Source organism: Aricia agestis, chromosome Z, assembly GCF_905147365.1.
Source record: "Aricia agestis chromosome Z, ilAriAges1.1, whole genome shotgun sequence".
Lineage (NCBI taxonomy): Eukaryota > Metazoa > Arthropoda > Insecta > Lepidoptera > Lycaenidae > Aricia > Aricia agestis.
The window spans coordinates 37283796-37308707 of record NC_056428.1 but is presented as its reverse complement, the minus strand read 5'-3'; the positions used below and the strand labels follow the sequence as shown (position 1 = coordinate 37308707).

General features: G+C 34.0%; 1 protein-coding gene and 1 long non-coding RNA gene across 6 annotated transcripts in view; both read left to right on the top strand.

The window, feature by feature from the left end:
- Positions 1–24912, top strand: part of LOC121738844 (protein bric-a-brac 1-like) — a 319913-nt gene that overhangs the window by 35046 nt on the left and 259955 nt on the right. For 4 of the 5 annotated variants that reach the window (XM_042131096.1, XM_042131095.1, XM_042131094.1 and 1 more), the window contains exon 1: positions 11206–11959. In XM_042131096.1, the coding sequence (XP_041987030.1) occupies positions 11282–11959 (678 nt within the window). In that variant the 5' untranslated portion in view covers positions 11206–11281. Of the gene's footprint in view, positions 1–11205; positions 11960–24912 lie in introns of those variants that run through there. The other variant, XM_042131093.1, reaches the window with a different exon arrangement.
- Positions 20848–21180, top strand: LOC121738847. The gene is made up of 3 exons (XR_006037347.1): positions 20848–20883; positions 20971–21057; positions 21141–21180. It is a non-coding gene; the product is annotated as an uncharacterized LOC121738847 (long non-coding RNA).

Sequence of the window (24912 nt, the reverse complement as noted above, 5' to 3'; positions counted from 1 at the left end):
AATAAACGCAACAGACATCTGTGAATTTCTCCGGTTGAAGTTAAAGCTAAAGGACGCCATATTTAATTATAACCATTACTTTTACCACGCCTCTGGTGCAACCGAACCTAAATAATTGAAGTTTAATAAAATAAATGTATTAATATATTATATACTGTAAACACAACGTTGGTGGTCCGGCATAACTTAAATTGTATTATTAAATATATTTGTACAAGTGAAACTATTAAAATATTTGCCATTATGTATACCTAGTACCTACCAAGAATATTATTCAACCCTTCCATAGAGCTACACTGCAACAGACGCGGCATGTACATTTTTTAGTTCTATTTTTAACACATCACAATAAGCTTAAATTTAATATACTTAATATTTTTTATTAATTATGATAAATCTAAATTGATCATAATAAAAAAGTTATAAATAATATTTTAAATAGTTTTCATAGTTTAAGAGGAGTCCACACCGCCGTTTTTCCATACAAACGCTGTCCCCTGTTTCCTCCCTGGATAATGCCGGTAGAGTTATGATTTTTTTCCTGAATATCTATGGCCACTATTAGCATGTTCCTATGCTTTTTTTCATAATTTTATTATTAAAACAGATAAGAACGTCCAAAACCCAAAAAAAATGGCAAGATTTTCCTCTGTGTTCAAACACCCAGAAAACAAAACTGGCTAAAATATACAAAAAATAAATAAAACATAGGAACACAGTTCAAGCCTTGCTTTAACCCTTAATAAAAAAAGTACTTAAATCGGTTAAGTTTTGGAGAAGGATTCAGCGGGCAACGAATCGAAGATTTTTTGTTATTTTATTAGAACTTTTGTCGTGTTGTCTCTATCGCGCTCTGCGGTGGGAGACTTGAGATTGGTGAGACAGCAATACATTTTCAAATACCTGTTTTCAATTTCTCTCGCCCCTGGTGTATCCTCTTAAGTAGCTATATATTTACCGCTTTACAGTTAATGTTAGTTTAGTGTCAGGAAAAAACTTACAACTCAATAAAACAACTCTTTTTAATATGAGTACGTAGAATATTAAAAATAATTATATTTATATTCAAATATTTTTAATAATAATTTAAATAATATTAAAATTAATATTAATAATGTAAATAGTATTAAAAAGAAAAAAACGACTTCATAATTGTACGTATGTAATTAAGAATTATAATTGTCTATCTCAAAAACTACCGAATCAATTTTGATGAAACTTGTAGTATTCCCTAAGTTGAACATAACGCCTCCGTGGTCCAGTGGTTAAGAGTGTGGCTCTTGACTCGGAGATTGTGGGGTCGATTCCCGCGTTGGAAACATGTTATTTCCAAGTTTGGTTAGGACAATGCAGACTGATCACCTGATTGTCTGACAAGTAAGATGATCCATGCGTCGGATGGGCATGTAAAAAGTCGGTCCTGCGCCTGATCTCCCGCCAGTCGTGTCGGTTTTCCGTCCCACTGGGTTTTGAGATGTAAAAGGAATAGAAAGTGCTCTTGTGTACTGCGCACACACTTGGACACTATAAAATTACTCCTGCGTAACTGGCCTGGTTGCAGATCGCAGATCGTCCAATGGTGTCGTCTCAAGCACGAAGCACTATGACGATAATTCGATCAGGTCATTGTACTAACTCCTGACGTGATCTTATCTTTTTTTTTACCCATCCCAAAAATGCATAACGGCGCTAAGAAAGTTTTAACTTCAAAAATAGGAAAGTGATTAGAAATTAACAGGGAAACGCCTCATTATTTATTAAAAGTAAACGAGTCTCTTAATTATTATTATATTAAGCAATTTTTAATTAAATATTTCTATGCTTCTAGCAAGTATACTGTACCTCATCTAAAAAAAAAAATAGCCAATAAATATTGCCGCATCTACGAGATTCCCAGTTCCTGTCCAACTGCGTGGTTATTTGTTGACCTCTCTTGGAGGGCCGCTGTATATTTTATATGCCCTGTACAAACACGGCCAACTGGTTTCCCAGAACGTTACAAACGCTTCATCTCTACACTTCTCTACACCTATTGTTTCGGCTTTGTCTTTGTGCTTAACTGTAGTTGTGCTTAACTTCTACGACGTTTTCCTTTGAGAAATAAAATGGAAAAAAATGTCGGAAAAGAGTCGTAATATTATTATAGCTTTTGATGTTAGACTTTGAGTAGACAATATGGACATAAGCTTCTTTTTATCGCGTTAAGGTGGCCATACACGGGACAATGGGCACTGTTCATAAAAAAATCACATGTACTTTTTATATTTTTTTCGTTAAAATAGGGTATTTTAAGAATATAATTTAAATAATTTTTAAATTCATTGGCTAGTTTTTTCTCAATAAATTTTTAAAGTTTCACTCTGACGTCATCATCTGCGGCCAATTGACCTCTGCAGTATGTTTTAAATTTTCACTCTGACGTCATCATCGGCGGCCAATTGACCTCTGCAATATCTATATATCTATACGTGAGCCAAAAACTTTGTATCCCTTTTGACGAAAAATGCGGAAACGTAGGTGAATGAAATTTTGCACAGTTATAGTTCATATGGTGAAGGAGTGCATCGAGCTTATATTATTTTGAAATTATGCTCTTATCATACATTTTTTAACAAATAAAACATTACACACACTACAACACACACACTAGGAAAAATGACAGATGTTTGAGTGACAAGCCTATACGTATGAATTATACTTTTTTATTTATGGTTGAAGTCTATTGACTACAAGGTGACAAATTGAAAATGTATTATAGTTTTTTTTTATTGAATCTGAGATACCAATAAACAATACTTACACGGCCAGTCTGAGATCAGCTGAGTCCCAGAGACAAGAGTTGAAAAAAAATTGATAAAGTCAATATTTTTATACAAAATATAATTAGTGAGTATTCCTAATGTCGTCGAAACTAAGGTCGAATTTTGACCATTGGGCGATCTCTAGTGTTTTAAATTTCCTTTCAATCTTATTTATAATGGCTGGTTCGTCAAATGCAAGTTCTCATTATGTGAAAGCTGATACGAGAAGCTTACCAAAAGTTCGAAATGTAATGTTGGTCGAATTTATTGCTAATTTAACGCCATTGAAGGTCAAACAAAGGTTAAACATATTTGTTCAAAAATATAAGTAACTAATAGGTATTTTTTTCGTTTATATACAGAAAAACGATCACTGACCTTATTCCTCAAAATGTTTTTGTAATGAGCAAAATTAAAAAGAAATGCATAATCCCCATTATCGTAACAATTTATCTCCTCGATGTTAAAATCGACCGACAAATTATTGTGCGTGTGTAGCAATATCGCAAACGATTTTACGTTCAAAAGATCGATTGGACGATTTTCTTGACGATCGATCGAAACGACAAATTGTCCCGTGTATGGGCACCTTAAGAGAATATGTACGGTTCCTCGAGATCCCAATTTGCACGTTGTCACAGGAAACATACATAAACATATTTATATTTTATTCATTTAACTCTTTATTGTACACAAGAAAAACATAAACACACAATGAGCATAGAAAGACGACACAAAGGAACTGCTTATTTCTAAAAGAAATCTCTTACAGCAGCCCTACGTACCTACGTAGGTAGGACGTGCACAATCAATATTTACTAAATACTAACTAATTATTTATACTAAAACTCTATAAAACCTATATGAAATCAATACAATCTGTACATTAAATAATAATATTATGTATATATATAATATATAATACATATTCAAGTTTTAATAAAAAGACAGACAAGAAGCATGAAATAAGTATACTTATGTAATTTTTCGTATGTTGGATATAGTTACTTATTACTTAGATACTTACATAGTTCAATGAAGGTGCAGGAAACTTTTAGAGTTCTAGACAACTGGTGTTTATACGACCGATTCTGCTATATACATTAACACGGTTCATCATTATTATTATTATACGAAAAACCAAAAAAATTCAAAACTCTAAAATTCGGTAGGATAAAGTAAGTGCTTTGATAAAATTATTCGATCTAGTCGATGGAACAAAGAACATTCGAAACATGAAATCTGTAATTTATGTTGCACTGAATACTAATACAGTGTGTACACAAAAAAAAAATGCTGTCTTCATACCCATACGGAATCCCGGATCGGCAATTTGTATGGGTATGAATACGGATTTTTTCGAGTTGCCAGCATTGTTGTCATAGACAAAGTTGTTCATTTTGACGGGCTCATTTGATGGTTTCAAGGATAATGGTGTTTACACTAACACACTGTATAGCAGATCTAGATGACGCCTGCAACTCCTTTGCACTTAAATTCGGTTGTCGCGCGGGAACCGTACATTTTTCCGGAATAAAAAGTACGGTATCCTAGGTATGTCCTGTCCCGGGACTTAAGAGGCCGGGTGCCATCGAAATTCTCATACATAGGTACGTCATACCAAAATCATTTTTTTATTCGAAAATATTTAACATGTTTGAGTTATTTTTCAGCTTAAAATAGTAATTTTCTAGGTTCCTGCACAAAAATTTAATATAAAATATTTAAACATTAAAAAATGTTTTTTAGTGTTTAAATATTTTGTAGTAAACTTACTATTTATTTATATATATTTTTAGTGTTTAAATATTTAGTAGTAAATTTACTAAATCAGTTCAGCGATTTGGGCGTGACAGACAGGCAGACACACTTTCGCATTTACAATATTAGAATGGATCGGAATATTACATATTAAACCCGTACTGCTTAATTTTCTATAATAATTTTCTAAAACCCGAGTTTTTTTCGCAACTCTTACGTGATGTGCTAAACGAGGTTTAACCGTAACTTATCGCTTACTAATACCTTGTTTAAATACCGTCGCCAATTAGACAACTAGTAATTGTACCTCGAGTCTAGTGAGGTAATAATTATACTTATTGAAGCGGCAAAACCGGTGATCATGTGAACCACCGGAGGAGTTACAAGCTAATCAGCATGATAACATGCCTGTGGGCAGGTGGGACAATACCAGGTGGGAAATAGGAAAAGGTTCTAATGATGAGGTAATCGTGGCCAAGAAGAGGCAAGCAAGGCTTGGTTAGGGTAGTTAAAAGGAGTGGCCATCGTGGCTAAGAAATTGTCTTGGTTAGTGTGGTTTAAAAGTTGTCTTGACCAGCGTGGCTAAAATGTGGCCTTGGCCAGCGTGACTAATTATGTCGTTTGCCATGTTAAAAATAGTCTTGCCCAGCGTGGCTAAAATGTGGTCTTGGCAAGCGTGGCTAAAATGTGGTCTTGACCAGCGGGGCTAAAAAGTGGTCTTAGCCAGTGTGGCTAAAAAGTCGTCTTGGCTATCGTGGCTAAAAGACGTTTGCTTGAATTACTTTCCTCCTTATACAAACTTTCCCTGGACTTCCACGAACCATTTCAAGACTAAAATTAGCCACATCGTTTGCTCTTTCAGCGCTGCCACTTTCACAGTGATCTCAATATGAGGGACACATGACACATTACACACCCTTAAGTGTTATCAGTTATCACTTATCACTATAATATGTTTTGTTACACTTTGTAATTTGTATCTAAGACATAAATGATGGTGTTTTCTTTATTAACAATCTTTTAGACGTTTTTCCAATGGTGTCTTTTCTAAAGTACGACAGGTGTCTACTATCTATGTAGGCACCGCGCGTCTCTAGCGAGGCCGTGAAAATCAGAAATGTCATATCCTGCGAGCTCGCACTCAATTCGGTTTAAACTATTCCGGGGTTTCGGAAATCGACAACCTTTTCCTTCGCATTTTAGTTGTTTCTGTAATTTTGTCTGTTATGTTTTCTTCAAAAAGTCAAAGTAACTTAAGTTTAGCTCTTCTAGTGTTTATACAAAGTCTCTCCCAAATATTCTACTAGAAGACTGTAAGAAACCCCGAAGCTTTTGCTCGATTTCTAAAAGTTTTATTTAAAAGTAGTTATATCTTATACCTATATCTACCTATATCATATAGTTATATCTTCTACCTACAAGCGCTTCTTAATCGACTTCCAAAAAGGAGGAAGTAATACGTTCGGCTGTATGTATCTTTTTTTTTTGTATGTTCAACGATGTTTGTGGCCCGATTTTCAAAATATTTTTGTGTTGTATAGGGTTTAACTCGAATTTGGTACCATATTCATGGTGATCTAATGATGGGATTCTTGAGGAATCGAGGGGACTCCTTGAAATTTGTATAGAAACATATAGTGATTTCAATTTTTTCTGAAGTATTCGAGGCACATGCTACCAAAAAGAAATACTCCACACCAGGATCCGAAGGTACCCAACAGAACTTTTGAATCCTTATAGATACAGGTTCGGGGATTTTGGCGTTGTTTAAACCACTGAAAGCATAAGCCAATATATCAATTTGATTAATCATCATCACCATTGTAATTATACCATGGGTCATCACATTATGACCCAATTAGTGGTACTTTTCGTGATATTTTGCATCGAAGCTGATGTTTTTGATGATTGTTTCGCTGTTTGTGGACCGATTTTTAATATTCTTGTGTTGTTGTATATGATATAATCTAAATTTTGTTTAACAATTACAAAAGTTGTGGGATTTATGAGCAGTCGTCCAGTCGAGGTAAATTATTGAAATTTAAAGATTTATTAACATAGTGGTTAAGAAAATGTTTCTAGTAGCTTAAACATATGTTACAAATAAGTGAAATTTCATACGAAGGTGTCCCTGGACCCAGAAACACTGAGCAGAACTCTTGAACCTTTAAAGATAAAAGTTTGTAAATTGCAGCATCGCTTAGATAACTGCAAGCATTTACCAAAATTTCGCTTACAGTAACATAATGTGAATAGTTAACATGCGTAGTGGTTATTTACTCATAAAGCCTCATCTTGTAGATAACTAAAAAGAGTGAAATTATCATTTTTAACAAAACATTAAAACCGACTTCCAAGGTAAAAACAATAATAATATGAACTAAAAAGTATTAAATAACTCTTACTCTATAATAGTGCCTTTTTCAGAATTCGTCTAAATCTCAACTATTTCTGTACATATAAGTACGACAGTCTTCATTATTTTGAAGTCGGTACCAGCTAATTTAATCGTGAGTTCAGTCAATGTCAGAATATCCGAAACTTAAGGGACTGGTACCGACTTCAAAGTAATGAAGACGGTAGTAAGTATGTACAGAAATAGTTGAGATTTAGACGAATTCTGAAAAAGGCAATATTAAAGAGTAAGAGTTATTTAATACTTTTAGTTCATATTATTATTGTTTTACATTAGAAGTCGGTTTTAATGTTTTGTTAAAAATGATAATGATTGGCTTGTGTATAACAGTAAGTAAACCAATAAAAAACGTCATTTAGAAATTAGAAATCAGCTCAAGGGCGTACCCAGGATTGCAGCTAAGGGGGGGTACAGCTCATACCTGTTTCAAGAAGATGGTCAATCTGGTATATTGAAACAAAAAATCGCGAAAATTGATTTTATTAATCTGACTGAATATTTTTTTTTCACCACTTCATTTTGTGCAGAGTAGGTAACACATTTTAATTCCCACTTGCCAGGAAAATTTACGTTTTGATAGGTACAATTTTGACCATTTGGGTAAGGAATCCTAGAAAACATGGTGCAAAAATACTATATTTAGGTAATTTTAGTGAACCTAGAATAAAAAGCTACTTAATTCAGGTCAAAAATACTACCTTCAATCCTACCATGAATTGTGAACTTACTTACCGTCAAATTGTGACAAAAAATCTCAAAACAATTTAAGTCAATTTGGCCCGCTTAGCGGGCCTCTAGACGATCTATTTTATTGTGCAATCTTATTGTCAAATAAATTGTTGATTAACAATGATATTGCACAATAAGTCTAGGGGCCCACTAAGATTTGATCAAAATATTTGATTCGTGCGCAGTTCCATCTTCGATGTAGCCGTCAACAGTTTTAAACCGGTAGAACTTTAGGTGAATATAGGTATTATATAATATAATAACTTGCACCAACTTACGTATAATTTACAGGGTGTAACAAAAATAAGTGATAATACTTTAGGGTCTATGCGTGTTCCTTGTAGAGAGTTCACTGTGAAAGTAGCAGCTCTGAAAGACGAATTTTTTTTTTCACTTTTGTATGGGCGAGGGCCCGAGCGGCACGAGTTTCCCCATACAAAAATGAAAAAAAAATTTGGTCTTTCAGCGCTGCTACTTTCACAGTGAACTCTTTACAAGGAACACGTACATACCCTAAAGTATTATCACTTATTTTTGTTACACCCTGTATACATATTACCATAACGACAAAGTACAAAAATAAAATTATGAAGTTTTTATAAAAAGTCAAATCGTACATAATACATATTTTTAATTACTGTCTACGCCGTTGAAATTAGCGAATACAACTTTACTAAGGGTCCAGCTCCCGACTCCCGATCCAATAGAGAAATGAATGAAGCTCGATCTCAAAACTCAATAGATAGCTTTCGATACTCCATAGTGCATACACCTACGTACGTACGATGCCTTTAATTTGTAACTATTCACAGAGCGTGAGTTTTGTCACTTCTTACCGTGAGCAAGCTGAAAATGTATTGCTGTTTTCATACTTATTATTATTATTTATATCCTCACGAGGCAAGGTGACAAAGCTCACACTCAGCCCTTAGGATCGAGAAGTTCGCATATACTCTGAGCCCTTAGTCAAAATGCATTTGCTAGCAGGGGCGTTAGTTACCTTTCCTGAAAGGCCCCAAATAAATTTTTACCAAGGCACGATACGATTCTGTTTGCTAGTTAATCTGTGAATGGTATTTGACTTGTTAAGGTAACGTAAGCTGTGCCCTTGACACTTAGCAATGCGTATCAAAACATTCAAAATCTATTCGATTGTGACATCTAACTTCGCTATCGAAGGCATTTTGACTAAGTGCTCAGGTTCGAAATATAGGGCCGTCTAATGTGGTTGGGCGTTGAGCAGGAATAATTGACAGCAACGTGTTCGAGTACCATTATATAATTGAATCGGAATCGGAAGAGCAAATTTTTATACGTGGGAGAGCCATGCTTAGGCACGAATGGGCCGGCTCGACCGGAGAAATACCACGTTCTCACAGAAAACCGGCGTAAAACAGCGCTTGCGCTGTGTTTCGCCGAGTGAGTGAGTTTACCGGAGGCCCAATCCCATATCCCTTCTCTACCCTCCCCTATTCTCTTCCCTTCCCATCCCTACCTTCCCCTATTACCCTATTTCCTCTTAAAAGGTCGGCAACGCACCTGCAGCTCGCCTGATGCTGCGAGTGTCCATGGGCGACGGAAGTTGCTTTCCATCAGGTGACCCGTTTGCTCGTTTGCCCCCTTATTTCATTAAAAAAACCGGCCAAGTGCGAGTCGGACTCGCGCACCGAGGGTTCCGTACAATTTTTTTTTTTTTCACGGGTTAAAGGCAATTAGATCTAAGTATTTGATATGAATTTCAACTTGATAGCTCTACGCGTTCATGAGGAAAAAAGTAATAAGTTTATATTTATTAAAAAATATATATTTTGTAATGTAACTAAAAATTTAAGGTTTTCGGAATTTTTCCTTTATGTGTGCTATAAAACGTTGCTTCATGCCAAATTTCAAGATTCTAGGTCGACTGGAAGTACCCTTTAGGTTTTGATTCCCTTGCGAGTACTTGCGAGTTTCAAAATATGCAGCTTAAATTGCTGTTTCTTTTGATTGCGTTGACATAGAAGTTTGATTTTGTTACAGCTTAAAGGTATTATAGACCTGAGTATTTGGTATGAATTTCAATTTAATACCTCTACGCGTTTATGAGGAAATGGGTAGTAAGTTTAAAATTATTAAAAAAATATATATTATGTGATGTAACTAAAAATTTATGGTTTTCGTAATTTTTCCTTTATCTATGCTATAAGACGTTGCTTCGTACCAAATTTCAAGATTCTGAGTTCACGGGAAGCACCCTGTAGGTTTTGATTCCCTTGCAAGTGTCGAAAATTTGCGGCATAAACGGCTGTATCTTTTGATTGCGTTGGCTTAGAAGTTTGATTTTTTCACAGCTTCAAGGGACAGTAGACCTGAGTAATTGATATAAATTTCAGCTTCATACCTCCACGCGTTCCTGAGAAAAAGGGTCTTGACAGACGGACGGACGGACAGACGGACAACAAAGTGATCCTATAAGGGTTCCGTTTTTTCCTTTTGAGGTACGGAACCCTAAAAAAAACAATTTATTATTATTTATTTATTTAAGTTACAAAAACGTAGCTGTCAAATGATTCCGCTTAAACAATATCTAAATATAATAACTCAAAGGTGACTGACTGACATGGTGGTCTATCAACGCACAGCCCAAACCACTGGACCAATCGGGCTGAAATTTGGCATGCAGGTAGATATTATGACGTAGGCATCCGCTAAGAAAGGATTTTGATCAATCCAATCAAATCTCCAAGGAGTTAAAATAGGGAATGAAAGTTTGTATATAATAATACTTCTTAACGCGAGCGAAGCCGCGGGCAAAAGCTCGTACATAATAATATTATAAAGCCAGCCAGCTTAGTTGGCACTTGGCAGTCACTTTACAACAGCCTTGTTACTTGTGGTGGTATGTTGTGTACCATCCTACAAAATAAGCCTTTGAAATTTTAGGAACACAAAAATAATTATTTTAAATTAACTAGTATGGTAAAACCCTTAAAAAATGCGATAAGTATATACAATATAATTATTTAAATAATAATTATTACTTTACCTAATATTATGTTCAAAATCTACCACAAAACACAATTAAAATATGATGTTAATAATATATGTAGGTAAGTACTTAAGTAATTATTTTAATAGACATCTCACGGCTATTAAAATTATAAACATAGCACTTAATTAGCTATGTTTTATTATATATTCACGCGTGGGACCCTCGTTTATCCAATGATAAAATTATAATGACACCACAGCTCATGGTTTTACATAATTTAATGTTTTATATTGTATAATTAGTTTGTATGAATAAAGTGGTGGTCGGTGGTCAGTATGGTGGTGAACGGTGGTGTTGCGCGGGCGCCGGGCGCGGTGGTGGCGGTGCGGGCGGGTGCGGGGATCGCGGGGGCGCGGGGGCGTGGCCCGGGGCGGCACGCGGCGGCCATTCGCCTGCCGCTCGCCCCGCCCCCCGGCCCCGCCCGCGCGCCCCGCGACCACGCCGCCGCTCAGTGCTACGCGAGTCGTCGCCCGCGGTGCATGCCTCGCTCCTCATCTCACCCGCGCGTTACGTTGCAGATGCGAGCCCGCTGCCGCTGAAGCGATGCCGTCCGAGGAGGAACCCGCGGCGATGGACACCCGGGAGGCCGCCGACGGCTCACCCCAGCAGTTCTGCCTCCGGTGGAACAACTACCAGACGAATCTCGCCGTATGCTTCGATCAGCTGCTCCAGAGCGAGTCGTTCGTGGACGTGACGCTGGCCTGCGAGGGCCAGAGCCTGAAGGCCCACAAGGTCGTGCTGTCTGCCTGCAGCCCCTACTTCCAGACCCTGTTCATGGACAACCCCTGCCGGCACCCGATAATCATAATGCGCGACATCAAGTACTGCGACCTGAAGGCGGTGGTAGACTTCATGTACCGCGGGGAGATAAACGTGTCGCAGGACCAGATATCGGCACTGCTGAAGGTGGCCGAGATGCTGAAGATCAGGGGTCTGACCGACGTGAGCGGCGAGCACGCCGTGCTGAGGTCCGCCTCGGCCGGCGGGGGTGGGCCGGAGGCGCGCCCGGCGAAGAGGCCCACGAGCCGGGAGGCCGACTCGCCGGCGAAGGTCCGACGCCGCTCGTCGGACCGGAGCCCGGGGCCGAGCCCGCGCGTGTCGCCGAGCGCGCAGGGGGACATGCTGCCGCCGGCCGACACGCCGGCGCCGCCGATCGCGTTGCACGCCGACGACGTCGACATCCGCCCCGGCATCGCCGAGATGATCCGCGAGGAGGAGCGGGTGAGTACACCGCCAGTACACTAGACCCCCCCGCCCCGCACGTCGCACGCCCCCCGCACGCCCCGCGAGCCCGCGACAAACTTTTCCCGCCGTTTGTGTCCCCCGCACCCCGCTCCTCGCTAACTTTCGCCTCGCTCCCGTTATTAATTTAATTTTCCCCTCCCTAGTGCCAGTAGTGAAGTAATTGTGCTTTTTACCTCCGAATTGTGTTTCGGAATCTCCCGACCCCGCATGATGTTTAGAACAAATTGGCCAAGTTCACGGCTGCGCGTGCACGACAGTTAACGTCGGCCCCGCCGAAGGTTAGCCGCGGAAATGTTTTTTTACGTTTTGTACAGTGTACTCTACGGTCTACGGATGAAATTATTGTAAGGCTGATGATGGTGGTTTACTGTTATAGTGCGGCCGAACGATCATTATATGCGTTCCGTCTGCGGCCCTCGCGTGCGCGATACACTTCCATAATGATACGTTGTCAAATCACAAGTCGTCGGGACTCAGCTTCAATATTTTAACTACTTAAAAGTTGCATATTTATTCAGTAATCGGCCGAAAATTACTTTCAACTTTTTGTCTAAGATGTTAAGGTCCGTTTTCGCCCGTTATTCGCCGGCGGGAAGCTCAGCTGTTTCGTAAGACTAGGATAATAATATTATTGTTATATTGTCTCGACAGTCGTCAGTCGTCGCGTATCGTCATCGATCGAAGAAACTAGGTTTTGTTTGGAGGCGGCATCTCGTATTTAATTTTAATAACGTTAATTATTATTTATTACTAAACCAAATAATATAATTCCTTTGTATCGTTTTTCTATGTCAATTTTTATGTAGTGTCTTGAATTTGTGTGCAATAAATGTTTAAATAAATAAATATCTACAGAGTAGGTACAGTTTTATAATCAATTATTTAATATAGGCATAAATAATAAATTCAAATTTCAAAAATGTCACTATATTGAAATAATAGTAAGTAATTATTATATTATTATCCGGAAATAGCAATTATTATAATATTATTAATGTTTATTATAAAAAAACACAAATAAGTAAATCAAATAAAAGAACATAATATTATAACATCTTGTGTGGTCGAATTGAGAAGCCTCCTCCTTTTTGGGAGTCGGTAAATAAATTACACGTCTTTGGTTAGTAAGTGCATAATATGAAAAGCCATAAATTGTTTAAAATTAAATATAGGAACGTAATAAAACTATTCAGTGTAAAATAAAATAACTTGGAAATAATTTACATTAATCAAAATAAATAATAATATTATAATATTTAAAAAAAAATACAAAGAATTTACTTCATGTTCAAATAAAGGCTGTAATCGAAACTGCGATACTTTTATTGCTTATTTCGCACAGAATCGACTTTTATGCCTATAAAATATTCGTATAAAAATACCTAATAAAACACGAAATAGGCCAATATAAACTTATGGCCTCCACAAATACTGTATCATTTATATTTTAATATTTATTTAACTGCGTCGTAGCGTTACGGCATATGTTTATTGACTTTCATTCTGAAGAAAACTTTATGTCAGACATAATATTACCTTGAATAATGTGTATTACGACTGATCGATCTGATATAAAAACAAAATTCGTGCTTTTACGGCCGCAGAAATTCTTAACCAGAGGTTGGTCTCGTGGGGTCTTTAAAAGCCCGGAGTTTGCGAAACGAGAAAAAACTATATTATTTTAAATTAATCGCAACAACTGCGCTCTGTAGTTAGCTTCCTATAAAGAATTATAATTATTTCGATATAATTGCCACTCATCTGAGCTCGCATGCTTGTATTGTGTGTTACATGTGTGTTTATTAACGCTGGGATATTTAAAGACCCTAGATGACCAACCGCGTAACTAAATTAGATTTGATATTTTCATACAGTTTTCACTCTGAAATGGATTTCTTTTGTGCTTTTTATTGTATTTTAATAATAAATATTTTAGTTTTTTGGTTTTTAATTTTTATTGTTTTATATCGCTTATATATTTAATAAAAAGTTATAGACGCACTTTTCCGGAAATGCATATTTTGCTACAGGGACCAAAATGAGGATGACTATTTTTTGGTGATGACGAGAAACAAGGTAATTGTCGGTATATTTACTATACGTTAAAAGTGTTGGAACGGAGAAATGTATGAAAAATAGTAGGTTTTGGTGCTGAAAATTTGTCAATGTTCAACATTCAATAGTTTATAATATTAGGTATGTGGACTAAGCTTTTTAAATTTCAAAGTTACAGGAAATTTAACAGTTTGATTTATTTAGGTACACGTTTTACCGCAATTTTAATTTTCTTTTCATACGATATATACTTTTAATTTTTATACTTCTATTTTTAAATTGTGAGTTTTAGATAAATATTCAAAACATTTTTTTATCTGATTAATATTGAATTACATAAGTAACAAAAATATATGGAAACTAGCTGTCCCGGTGAACTTCGAGTCACTTTAAAACCTTCCCTGGACTTCTACGAATATGTTAAGACCAAAATTAGCCCTATCCGTTCATCCATTTTCGAGTTTTAGCGTTACTAACATTATTGAAAATCCATTTTTATATATATAGATTAGTTAAGAAATGTATATAAATTATACGCCATTTTTATGTTATTTATTTTATGTTATTTTCGGGCTTTCAAAGACCCCAGGTGACCAGCGGCGTTATGTTAAAGGCGCGACCAACCGAGGGTTAAGACGTTTTACGACTAGATTGCCGCATCCAAAATTTAAGGAGCGATGATAAGGAATTAAAAAGATGCAACGCGATGCGTCGCGTGCCTATTGTACTTTTTCTAACCGCAATACAAATTGGTCTTTAAAAGATCAAAAGTATCTTAATGCAAATACTTTTTTTTTAATTTGAACTAGAATCTATTTGAATAGTGCAAGCGCCGCGTATGCAAGAATAAAATAATTGAAAGTTTACAAGGATACATTACAAAACTAGCATAGAAAGCCAGAAAATAATATAATATTTTAAAATATTTCTTTGCGATTGCGACATACATTTTTACAGGGCTTTTTAGGGCGCGGTTATACACAGCCGACTTCAAAGGGACGGAAATATTATTTGGTCACTTCTCCCTACTTTATTATAAAAACGTCTTAGAGATACATTGTTAGAGATATAAAAAATATTTTATTTGATACAATATGCAAAGAACTGCAATAATTACTTGCCAGTTTACTGTACAAAGTAATTATATTATATTGATGCTAATTATTATAATAAATCATAATTTGTCGAAACAAAGGATATATTTGGGTAGGTGAAACCAGTTAGTCAATGTTGAAACGTATTTAAAATTATAATTGAAGCATAAAAAATAATTACTCAAGCAATTAGGAAGCCAATTCGTATATGTAAATATTCATTATTACCTATGTAACACTACTACGACTAAACATACTTAGCACAATAATATACTATTTACTGCAAATAGTCAAAGTTAAGCGTTTTTTACACGTATGCTAAATACAGAGACGCTAAGAGCGCTACTGAAAATGTGGCGCAGATATTATAGCACATTTCAAAATATTTTAATCTCAATTATTCTGTCTCTGAATTGTTGAAAAAATAAATACAACGGGCTGGGAGTCCCCAATATTAATTCCAAATACAGAGAGGTCTGGTGATAAAAAAGTTGAATTAATGCAATTATTAAGTAATTTTTCATGACAAAATAACATAATCATTAAAATATCCAAGGGAGAGAGATATTTTATTATTTCATAACCTGTGTTTGTTTTGTTTTGCACAGTAAAGATATTAATTTACTTGAAGTAAATTCCATAGAGTATAGACTATAGACTAAAGTATTTTTCCTTATTCAAGGATAAATATTGAATAATATTATGAAATTACAAAAATCACGATGTTAATTTAACTTCAGGTACCAGTTTAATATCGTTTCATCGTTAATACAAAACTTTTCTCGTTAGTATAAATTGCGTTAACTGCGTTTGTATTATTTTTCTCGCTTCTTCACTAACTTTATTCTTTAATTATGTAATTTATAATAAACAGTGAAACTTTGTCGCAATAAATATCAAGTTTGTTACATTACGCCATCTAGCGATGAAAGGTGGAAGCTGTTTTTAAATATAATTTTTTTATGTATTTTTGTCATCAAGAGTGGTTAAATAATCGGCCAAGTGCGAGTTGCGACTCGCGCACTAAGGGTTCCGTACAGAGTACCACTATACAGCAAAAATAGGAAAAAAAAATGTGTTTTTGGTATGGGATTAACAAAATATTATGGCCCTAATTAATAATTTTATTTCAATTTTAATATTAATTATAAAAGTATAAAATATAAATAAAACTGAGTACTTACTTAGTTATTTTGTGAACATTTCATTTGGTTACCTCTTGTCATCATTGATACCGAACAAAAAATGTAAAAAAATCACGATGGTTATATGGGAGCACCCCTTAAATATTAAATTTATTTTGTTTTTAGTATTTGTTGTGAAAGCGGCAAGTGGCAACAGAATTTATACATAATCTGTGAAAAATTCAACTAGCTATTACCGTTCTTGAGTTACAGCCTGGAGGCAGACAGACGGACAGACGGACAGACATCGAAGTCTTAGATTACGGGACCCTATTAAGGGTCCCGTTTTTATCCTTTGGGTACGGAACCCTAATAAGGTAATAAACTCTTTGAGAATTTCATACCTATGTAATCTAAGGGCTGATTTTCCTACTGTCTAGTGTCTACACTTACATACGGTAACAACTACAAATATTGTTACCTACCAATTTTACGTCCTTAAAAACTAAATTTTATAAAAACAGACTCCCTAATTGTAAGCGACAATGGACAACCGCATCAGGGGAGTCGCAAGTGCGTTGCCTTTTGTTGCGAAACACGTACGGCTTAAATCACCAGCATTGTTCTATAATATTCTTGGCAAATGTAATTTTGTATTAACGAAAACTAGGTCTTTCTTCCAACAAAAGGATATTGTTCTGGGGCAATTAGCAATGCAATAAGCATAGATAAGTTAATGTGTTTGTATATTTTAAAATTCTTATTTTTATTTCACTTTTTGTTTGTTCTTTTCTTTTATCATTTTTGTGCCAACCATGTTTTTTATCTTTTTTAAATTATTATTTTAAAAAATTGTTACCCTATTTTCAAAATCTTGTTATGCTCAGATGACTATATTATAAACTTTTTAGTTGAGTCTCAAATACCGACATAGTAAAAAATATAAAAACTTTGTTAATTATACTTATCATAAAATTTGTATGATAAACATAAAACATGAATATAGTAAAGTAATATTAGCGTGAAGGAACAAGTGCAAATCAACTTTCAATTAACGTTCGTAATTAAAAATGTTTAAAATTATTATTAAACGATTATTTATGCCAATCGATAATGGTATTCATTAAGATTTCAATTAATCGATATTATTTATTGAGAGTCCACTGTTGCATTTAGTATTGTTTTGTAACATGACACTGTTAGTCCTAACTCCTATGGTTATTAAAAGAGTTCATAATACTTTGTAAATTGTAATCAAAGAAAAGTTTTTGCAATTGGGTTTAATAAAAAATATAACAAAGGTTAAAATAAAATATATCAAATTCTTTGTCTGTTTAAAAGTGTGTGCCCATTTTTATTGTTCCGTAGTCAACGGGAACCCTTATAGTTTCGGTTTGTCCGTCTTTCTGTCCGCGGTTTTGCTCAGAGACTATAGGACCTACAAGTCCTACAACGCTCTAATTTGGCATGAATGCACATATTAGTGGTGCCGACAAAATGGTAATATACAAAATGTTAAAACAATATTTTTTTATGGGACCTCCCCTACATATACCTACGCAGGGATGAATTTTTTTTTCGCGCCCACCCCACAATGTGGGGTGTCGTTAGATAGGTAAAAAATATTACGAGTATTCAAAGATCATTTTCCTATTTAGGGATCCATTTGTGAAATATGAAGTTGTGGAAAAAATCGTTAGTCCAGTCCCTTATCTACCAGCTATTAACGGTTACTTCTTCTAAAAATGTGAAAAAATTCACGAGAGTAGGAAACTTGCTGAATTTAAAAAGAAGACTATCAAGTATCCATAAAAGTGCCCATACACGGAACAATTTGTCGTTTCGATCGATCGTCAAGAAAATCGTCCAATCGATCTTTTGAACGTAAAATCGTTTGCGATATTGCTACACACGTACAATTTGTCGTTCGATTTTAACATCGAGGAAACAAATCGTTACGATAATTGTCCCGTGTATGGCCACCTTAAGAAGACTTCATAAGTTATTGGGTAAAAGTCGATCAACTAATTAAAAAAAACGGCCAAGTTCGAGTCGTAAATATATACTTTATTTTAATTTTATTAATAATTATTAAAGAACAAATATAATTAAGGATTTTCTGAAAATTTCAAGTGCCTAGCTGTTACCATTATTGAATTCGAGCAAAAAAGGCCAAAAATATCACGTTTCTTGTGTGGGAGCGCCCCTTAAATATTAATTTTATTTTTAGTATTTGTTGTTACAGCGGCAACAAATATAATTTATACATAATCTGTGAAAATTCTTGAGTTACAGCCTGGAGAAGACAGACAGACAAACGAACGGGCAGACGGCCCTGCCAGACGGACGGACAACGAAGTCTCAGTAATAAGGTCCCGTTTTTACCCTTTGGGTAGGTACGGAAAACGTAAAACACGTCATGGACCAATCAAAAACTAGCGGTAGGTACTTACTAGGTAACCCTATATAGTGCGTGGCCCGACACGCACTTGGCCGGTTGTGTTATTTTAATTTAGAACAAAAATTTTCTAACAAATTTTATAAAAGTCGATAAGTCGACTCATTTGTCAATTATTGTCATTCATAGCGTCTAGTTGATCTTTAAATCTCTCCACGAAATATTTAAAAACGAGATAAAACTTTTCATTTTCTTTATCAATTCATAAAATTAAATTCAATATAAGACGCAAAATGTAAAGCAGTGTAACAGCGGTGTATCTCTAATAGAATTATGGACCTTAAGTCGACGGCGTAGAGACGAGTGTCGAGCAAATCTCCCGGTCGGGTTAAGTGCATTTAATTAAGCCTATTAACAGTGACCCCTGGGTGAATCTACTCTTTGTACAGTACACAAAGTCATGGAATTTTTATTGTTTATGTTTCCTTCTTTCACGTCTTTGTTGAGAAGAAAGTAAATATTTCACAGGTTTCTAATGAAGTCTTATAAAGTTTCTAAATATAAAGTAAACTCCTTTTTAACAAAAACATTCGTTTTAATTAAGAGGTGAAAAGAAAACAAATGTTTTTTTTTTGCCGAAGTCCCTATATCTATTTTGTTGAATATTGCAAACGAATGTGATTCGTAAATGATGGCCTAGAAGGGTCGTAGTCGTTAGTCTCTAGTCTTTGAGGGGGAATCCCTAATACTAGTTCTGAATTCTTCGTATTCAATATTCATATTTATAGTACTTACTATCTATAAAATTATAATAAAAATATTTTTTTATAAAAATTTTATAGATATCTATCTACTTAGGTACCTACCTACTATAAAAGTAAAGTATTTATTATTGTTTTGTTTTTTCAAACTAGAACTCAAGTCACATTATATTATTTTGAGATTTTATTTGCCATGTCAATCTTTTATCTCTAGAAAGATTGTGACATAAGACAGTTATGACTAAGAAAAGTCACAATCTTACCTTTCAGCAGAATTGTAACTTTCTCTTCAATTTGGCTAAACTACAATATAAATAAAGTAAATACACAACGACTCATGTATATGTCATACAAAATTGATTTCTAAATGCGGAGTAGTAGAGTTCATAATCATACACAAGCTCTTCATAAAAATACGGCTTAAGGCCATCCCCTGAGCAAACGACCTTAACAATACATTTGCCGCGTTGCCGACATCGCGCCAAAATGCTATTTTTTACTTATCTTAGTTTTAAATTGACCTAAAAAAATTCAAACGTCCAGTAGGTACCTATGTAGCTGATGAAACTGTCGATCTATAATTGGCGTGTGTTTCAAATAACCGTAATTTGATGATACTATTAAGGGAGATACATACTTTGGAAGCTGATATCATGAGTAGGTATTAAAAACAAAAATAGGAAATTAATAACTATGAAAGGAACGTTCGTTCATATACTGAAGATTATAATTGCTGTATTTTATTATAATTTTTTAGATTTCTTAATAATAATAATAATAATAATAATAATTTATTTGCAGAAAGAAGTACAAGAAGTTGTCGAATTATTAAACATGGTTCACTCTTTCTACCTATAGTATTTAGGCATGCAAATAATGATAAGTAAAATTAAATTTAAGACATTATTAGAAAGTAGTCATTAGTCATAACATAATAAAATGGTTATTATAATCATTAAAAAAATCAATAATCAATAAATACATACAAATTATTACAATAAACCTGTGTCTTTGTCAATGCAATAAACATTTTTAAATATGCACTGATTAAAAATATGCAAGTCTAACAAAAAGACGAAGGAGAAGATAATAAAAGAAAAAGAATGTCAATGTCAGCTTATTTTTGCGGTGCGCGGTGTAAAGTGTAAACAAACACGAGAACAAATCTACAAATATATACTAGCAATATGTGCACGAGAACGAGATTCCTACTATGATTATTGACTATGACTATATATTATCGTATATTTCTATTTTACAAACAATTTATATAGCTTATTGCTCAATGGAGATCGCACAGTTAAGGTATTTATTCACATTGTTTTTAAATATACTATTTGCTACCTGTTGTTTTGTTTAACAGTGATACAATAAATTTTCAGCATCTATGTCTAAACCATAGGTGAACTATGCCACCTTCATCGAGGAAATTCCTCGTGTAACATTACACGTGGTGTAGACATTACAGGTAACTTAAATATAGGTACCTAATTGCTTATTACAATTTTATAATTTACTTATTTTTTATTTTAATGCATTAATTTTTTATTTTCAGCACCCAATAAATGTTATAAGTTATTCTTCATATCTTTCTGACAAAAGAAGCTTTAATATGACCTTCCATGTGGTGCAGACAATACAGGTAATCTAAGTTTCTTGCAGGTAACCTATATACTTATAACTATCACAATATTTATATTTAAATGTTTATAATTCAATTTTCAGCACCCAAAAAACATGCCCCACATATTACATTGGAAGTTAGAGGGTGATTATACAAGGATATGGTTCGACTTTGATATAAATTACATTACATGGCTTCAAGTAATAAATAATTAGTGATACATGATAATATTATGTTCATAATGAGAGTATTGTGATAAAGATATAATAGTATTAAGTAAGATCAAATTAGAATGTCAATTAATTAGTCAAAAATGTATAAATTAAATAATATGATTAGATGTCAAAGAGAATTAAATATGATTGTGTTATTGGAGTCATGTCAAAGAATAATTATAATATATCTAATATGTCACAATAATCTCATTCTGAATAAAAAGTTAAAATTAAAGTATGTCAACCTATAGCTAAAGAATAAAAATAAATTTTCATCAATCAGTATTATGTCAGTCCAATTTTATCATTTAGGTATTCTGAGACACTATAGTAACATTTTGGTATTAGAAATTCGGAAACAGCTTTTTTGAAGGAATTAACACTAACTTTATTTTCTCTACATGATTTAGGTAGTTTGTTGTATATTTTAGAAGACATTCCAATTACGCTTTTAGACATGAGTGTAGTTTTATATGTTGCAGTAATAATCTTGGTTTTATCACGTCTATTCCTATCTACAATATTAGTCTTTTTAGGGAATAGATCATGATTTTTATGTACAAACAATGCCATTTCTAGTATGTATAGTGATGGAAGCGTGAGAATTTTATATGTAACAAAACTTGGCTTACAGCTATCGGTTACTCTCAAGCCAAACATTGCCCGAATACAGCGTTTTTGCATCTTGAAGATTATGTCATTGTCTGTTGAGTTCCCCCAAAAGATTATGCCATAACGTAGAAGCGATGCGACCATACCATGGTAGGCAGATAAGAGTCCATCGATATTCATTATGGATGCTAACTTGAGAAGCGCAAAAGAACTACTGCTAATCTTTTTACTCAGTTGTTCAATGTGAGGTTTCCAGTTTAGTTTATTATCAATAATTAGTCCCAGAAATTTAGCACTGTCAACTTGGTCAATTTGAGTGTTATTATAATGCACACAAATCGTAGGTGGCAACTTTCTTTGAAAAAACTGGATGATAGTTGTTTTAGTTAAGTTAATTTTTAAATTGTTATTGTCAAGCCAAGTTATAATTGATTTTAATGTTTGAATAATGTCATTTTCATAGTTTTCTAAATTGTCACAATCAATAGTTATGGTACTGTCATCGGCAAACAGTGTAAAGGGCTTGTTAATACATTTAGGAAAGTCATTTATGTAGATTAAAAATAAAAGAGGACCCAACACACTGCCTTGTGGAACTCCATAAAGTAAATGTCTAATTTTTGATAGAAAACGCTCTTCATAAAGTGTTTTAAAATTTAGTCGTATTATTTCAGTGTATTGTATTCTGTTTGTGAGATACGATTCAATAAGTTTTAATGTAATTCCGCGTACACCATATGCTTCAAGTTTTTTAAGTAAGATTCTGTGATCAATATAGTCAAAAGCTTGAGTCATATCACAGAATATAGAGCAAACTGGGTTTCCATTGTCCATATTTTTCATTACATTTTGTAAAAAGTCAAAAATAGCTCTATTAATACCTACATTTCGGCGAAAACCTTTTTGTTCCTTACATAAAATGTCAAATTTTTCAAAAAAAGTGTACAGGTAATTATATATATATTTTTCAAAGATTTTAGATATGACAGATGTAAGAGCAATGGGTCTATAATTATGTAATAATCTTTTATCGTTTTTTTTATATAAAGGCTTTATAATTGAAATTTTTAGTTTATCAGGAAATACTCCATCCATGATACCTAGGTTTAAAATATGGCTAATGGGCCCTGAGATAATATTACTCACCGATTTTATAACTTTGGTTGATATTTCATCAAATCCAACGCTTTTTGAGTTTTTCAGATTTTGAATGATTTTGTGTACGTCTTGAGGTGAGCTTGCTGGTATAAACATTGAATTTGGTGAGGTTATAATATTTTTTGTGACATGTTTACCGTACCCTGGGATAGGATTAATTTTATCTACAAAATAATCATTAAATTCATTGGCAATTTCTTTAGAGTCTGTTATGATGCGGTCATTAATTTTAATTTCCGAAATGTTCTCTCTTGGAACATTGATTCTAGACTGTTTAATTATGTTCCATATTGACTTAGTTTTATTTGTTGACATTTTAATTTTGTAACTATTTTGTGCCCTTTTAGTTTTTATTATAATTTTTTTTAGTAATTTTGAATATTTCAAATATTTTAATTTATTTTCAGCATTCGGAATTTTTCTTAATGTCCATAGTAGTTTTCTTTTTTTTTTGCATCCAATTCTTATTCCACGAGACAGCCACTGTGGCTTGCTATATGTGCGTATGGTAATTATTTTGTGTGGAAAACATAACTTATAAAACAATTGAAAAGTTTCCAGAAAACAATTATATACACAATTAGTGTCTTTATTACTATATACATCAGAGAAACTTAAACTATTTAAACAATTTTTAAATTTTATCATATTCTCTTGGCTGTAGTCCCTTTGTTTTTTACGCCAGTATCTTATGCTAGGTGTGCGCTTAGTCGGGCAGTGCATGATTTGAGCAGTGTGGTCCGATAGAGCTAATTCCACGATTTCAGTTTTCACCTTTGTATCGACATTATGTGCAAAATTGTCAATACAACTTTGACTGCTAAGTCTAGTAGGTTCATTGAGTGCTAATTTAAAGCCATATTTTGTTACTAAGCATTGTAGATCTAAAGTAATATTATTCTTTTTTATAATGTCAATGTTAAAATCACCGGCAATTACTATTTGCCTTTGTTTCTTTTTTATCAAGCAGTTAAGAAGATGCTCAAGCTTCTCAAAGAATATGTTGAGATTGCTAGGTCTAGGTACTCTGTACAGACATACTATAATTAATTTGTGGTCTGTTAACTCCACAGCACAGCACTCAAAGGTATTCTCAATAGCCATGTTTGATATCTTTTTTAGCTCACTCCACAATATTCCCTTTCTAATAAGGATACATGATCCACCTCTGCTTAGGTTTTCCCTACAGTAGCATGCTCCTAATAAATAGTTAGGAACTGTTATGTATTTTTGGTAACCAGCCTTTATAAAGTGTTCTGTAATGCAAATAACATCTATTAATCTATTATTATCATATAGTTCAAACAAGCTGGAAACCACGGTATCGCTTTTGTTCAAAAGACCAGCAATATTTTGGTGGAGAATGAGTACCTTGCTAGTCAAGAAAAAGGTCTTTGGATTGTTCTATATCATTTATATTAAAAAGCTCAATATTATTATCTTGTATTTCGCTGTCATAATTATTATTAGAAATAACATTGTGTGTTTTAAAGTATTTGGAGATGTCGTTAATACAATTGTGTAGGTCTTGAAATATTACATTATATCCTAGATTATTAAGTTTCCCATTTCGTTTATTGAACATTGAGAAGTGATATTTAATATTCTTATTTGAATCTAATATGTAAACATGTTCGTGTGTTATTGCATCCAAGTAAAGTAAGTTGTTAAAGTGCTCTATTCTCCAATTATACATATCATAACCAAGTCTAAATGTAGGGAGACACAAAATTATATTTGTATTTTTTATATTGACTAACATATTCCTAATTTCGATCACTAAATTAAAATAATTTTTGGTAATAACAAAATCATTTTCGCTTATAAAAATTATACAGAAATCACTCATAGTATATTTGTCAAGCTTATTATTTAAGGTGTCAATTAT